A 3,468-nucleotide genomic window follows, 5' to 3' on the forward strand; every position below is an offset into this window, starting at 1 on the left:
TAGTACGAACATAGTAATTTAGCATGACTCAAGTTCAAAATAGACCCGACCCGCACAACCCAAATTGACACCTCGGTGTATTACACCACTTTGCATTATACAAAAGCCTATCAACAAGACATCAAAGCGAGACACAAGTGAACAAAAAGGTGCAAAAGCTCGACAATAACTTCTCACTTATTAAAAAAAAAAAAAAAAAAAAACAGTAGAAAATAGCAGGAAAACATTTACACTTCTTCTGAGTTCTGACAATAATCAAAAGTTCCTAACTCCATGTTTTAACACCAGTAGTTAATGAATAGTAATGACAATGGATGATAAAGCTCATGATTGTCAACTTCCTCTATTTCAGCTAACAATTCATGGAATAGTAACAAAGTTCGCTGCAATTCCCGAATTTATTACCATATCACAGCAGTGTTGCAGGCTTGGTGGCTCTTTTACATCATCATTAGCAAGTATAGTCATTATACTCCTTTCATTTCATACATATACTTTGGAAACCAAATTATGCGATTCAAAAACACCATGTTCATCATAAACAAAATAAAGTTGATTACGAAATCTCTATTCTAATCCATTGAAATGCATCCATTATTGTAAAATCTACCAATAAATAATTATCAAATCAAGGAAGAAAGAACGCAGCAATGCATGAACAAACTCCATATCATCAATTTTCCGCTTGGCATATTCATTGAACACGATATAAGCACATAGAGATGATTTATTAAAACTAAGAACCATTGTCAAAAATTCCTGACCTTGATTAAATTAAGAATCAATTTGACTGAACAAAAAAGAATTAAGAATCAATTTGACTGAACAAAAAAGAAAAAAAAACAGAGAGAGAACATTTCGTAAAAATCAAATATCGATCCATCATGATAAAGTTGCAAATTGAACAATCAATTCCATTATCCTTACTTAAACAGCAACATGAATCAAGAAAAAACAAAAAAATTCCAAGCAAACAAAATTTGAATTCCATCATCACTATCACAAAAATCGATTCACCTATCAAATCATATTAAAGCTGCAAGGGCAAAAAGTCTGATTAAAGAGCATAAAATTAATTTATAACCAAGAATAAGAAACAAAAATCGATTCACCTATCAAATCATATTAAAGCTGCAAGGGCAAAAAGTCTGATTAAAGAGCATAAAATTAATTTATAACCAAGAATAAGATTATTTAAAGGTAACTCTCACTTTACCAGGAATAAGATTATTCAAGGGTAACTCTGGCACTAGTTGATGATGCCTTTCCTATCAACGAATTTAAAATAATTATACGTTCTCTAGGATTGAACTCTTTCTCAACGAAACTCCAATTCCAAGGTTCTGCACTAATATATCCTTTTGAAGTTTTGGTAATCACCATACAATCCAACATGAAAACACTTTGCAACAAGTAGATAGCAACTGGTATCCACTTTGTATGGAAATTAGTCAGCTTAATCTCCTTCAGATTCTTGTGGACATATGGAATCGGAAGTTCAGAGCTCTGACGGCCAGGACAAGTTGGAAACTAGAAAAAAATAAAATAAAAAAAAATAATAATAAAAAAAAAAATTAAATAAAATCTAAATGTCAAAATATAACAAAAAGATTACAGTCAAAATTACACCACATGAATAGTTCAAAACTAAATTTGTCAATCAATTTTATAAAATCATAAATTTAAATAAATGTAATGTAAAGGGATTTGCCATATTTACCCTCATCTCAAGCTTTTCCAAAAGCGGAAAGGATTTAAGAAGGCACGGGAGAGCCGGCACTACACTGTCATCATCATCCGCACAGTAGATGAATAGTTTCAAAACTGAGTGAAATGTTTTGTGTGCACTAAACGGTAATTTATTTACCTGAAAAAGAAGAAATTCTAGGAAATCAGACAATTATAAAAACTAGATATTAATAAAATATACAACGAGATGAATCCAACAAGATCCACTTAACCATATAATCTCTTATAGATTAACGGGAAATAATAGTCAAAGTTATCAAAGTTTGACTCAAATATTAGCAATGGGGCAAACAAATAGGAACAGAAGGAGTACATCAGTATATGTTAGCCAACACAAGCATATATTCATAAATTCCACGACGCACCAGAGGATTCTTTCCTCGGAGAATCAGATATTTAATTTTGGTTTCAGCTGCAAGACTTTTTAACATAACTTCTTCTCCACCGGATCCCAGGCACATATACACACTTTCCAAATTTGATACATTTTTATAAGTGCACTTCAAAGGATTGTCATTATAAATCTCTAATTTCTTCAAATTCTTGGCACTAAGTTCAAATTCTTGCAAATTTGGACATTCTCCAATTAAGAGGGAGCGCAAGCGGGGGAAATTATTGCCGATCTCCAACTTATCGGGAAGATTACACCTTCTCAACCGTAAACATTCAACAGTTGAACAGCTAGATAAGATGTCCAGAATGCCCATCCCCTCTAGAGTAATGTTAGTTAGATGAAGTGTAGTTAAGTTTCTTGGTACAATAAAATCATTCTCAAGCTTCAGGATGCAGGAATCTAAACGCAGATCTCGTAAATAAGAAAATTGGGAAAGAAAGGAACCGTTGATAAGATGCAACCCTTTACAATGGGATTGGAAATAACCTCTCCACCTATCCATACATATAAAGTGCAGGGTGAGGCTGTGTAGACCCGTATTCGTAGCAGCAAAATTGATCCAGCGATCAACATCATCGGTATAACTTTTATCAAGACAACACGTAACAGTAAAAGATAAGATATTCTGACCCTTGTAGTTCTGCAGCACCTGATCCACACTTTTCACATATGCCTGCTTATAAGAAAGTTGTTCACAATGAATGCTATGAACCCTGTATGAATTTGGATTACCAGACAACACAAACCAATCCAAGTCAAGGGATGGAATGGTCAAGCACAAGTTTCTCCATCTTTTTGATAGCACAGCCATTCTTGCAACATCACGCTGCGACAAATATGAGAGAATATCTAACAAAACCCCATCAGGAAGCTCACTAAGACCATCTTTGACATTCACATTCAGATTGTCGACCTTGGAATTATCAACATCAATAACAACCTACATTGGGCGTACACACGTAGCATCTCAATTAGAATTACCAATACATTTACCTGATTATCATGGAAATAACTGAAAATAAAACTTGTATGTTTATATGACTTAAAATTATGGAGGCCAGGTCTCATAGAATATAACAAAATAAATTATCTTGCAAGAGTGTATTCGATTGGTAGCACGATAACTCCTCCATATTCCATAGAGTGCAGCAACAGTAGCTACAAGGAAGGTGATATCCACCTTCATATTCTAAAACCAAAACATCAATATTAAATCCTTAAACAAAAACATAAATAAAATACAGTTGTAAAAGGACCCCTATAATACTTATAATACTGAATGATTAACCCAAAGTCATCGACTGAATAACCTTATTGAGTATTAG

At 33.3% G+C, this 3,468-nt stretch overlaps 1 protein-coding gene across 1 annotated transcript; it reads right to left on the minus strand.

The window, feature by feature from the left end:
* Nucleotides 1-1,140: 1,140 nt before the first annotated feature.
* Nucleotides 1,141-2,999, minus strand: LOC145630556 (uncharacterized). Its single transcript, XM_081682799.1, has 3 exons — nucleotides 2,115-2,999; nucleotides 1,721-1,867; nucleotides 1,141-1,530 (listed from the first exon to the last, which is right to left on the minus strand). Exons 1-3 carry the CDS (start codon nucleotides 2,952-2,954, stop codon nucleotides 1,228-1,230), a joined length of 1,290 nt encoding a protein of 429 aa, XP_081538925.1. The 5' UTR covers nucleotides 2,955-2,999; the 3' UTR covers nucleotides 1,141-1,227.
* Between the last annotated feature and the right edge of the window lie 469 nt (nucleotides 3,000-3,468).

Source organism: Chenopodium album, chromosome 5, assembly GCF_948465745.1.
Source record: "Chenopodium album chromosome 5, dcCheAlbu1.1, whole genome shotgun sequence".
Taxonomy (NCBI): Eukaryota; Viridiplantae; Streptophyta; class Magnoliopsida; order Caryophyllales; family Amaranthaceae; genus Chenopodium; species Chenopodium album.

Excerpts from the sequence above, each read along its gene's own strand:
- LOC145630556 (XM_081682799.1), bottom strand. The coding sequence starts at position 2,954 with ATGGCTGTGCTATCAAAAAGATGGAGAAACTTGTGCTTGACCATTCCA. Across the intron at positions 1,868-2,114 it reads TCCGAGGAAAGAATCCTCTG|GTAAATAAATTACCGTTTAG; the intron begins GTGCGTCGTGGA and ends CTTCTTTTTCAG. Across the intron at positions 1,531-1,720 it reads TGGAAAAGCTTGAGATGAGG|TTTCCAACTTGTCCTGGCCG; the intron begins GTAAATATGGCA and ends ATTTTTTTCTAG.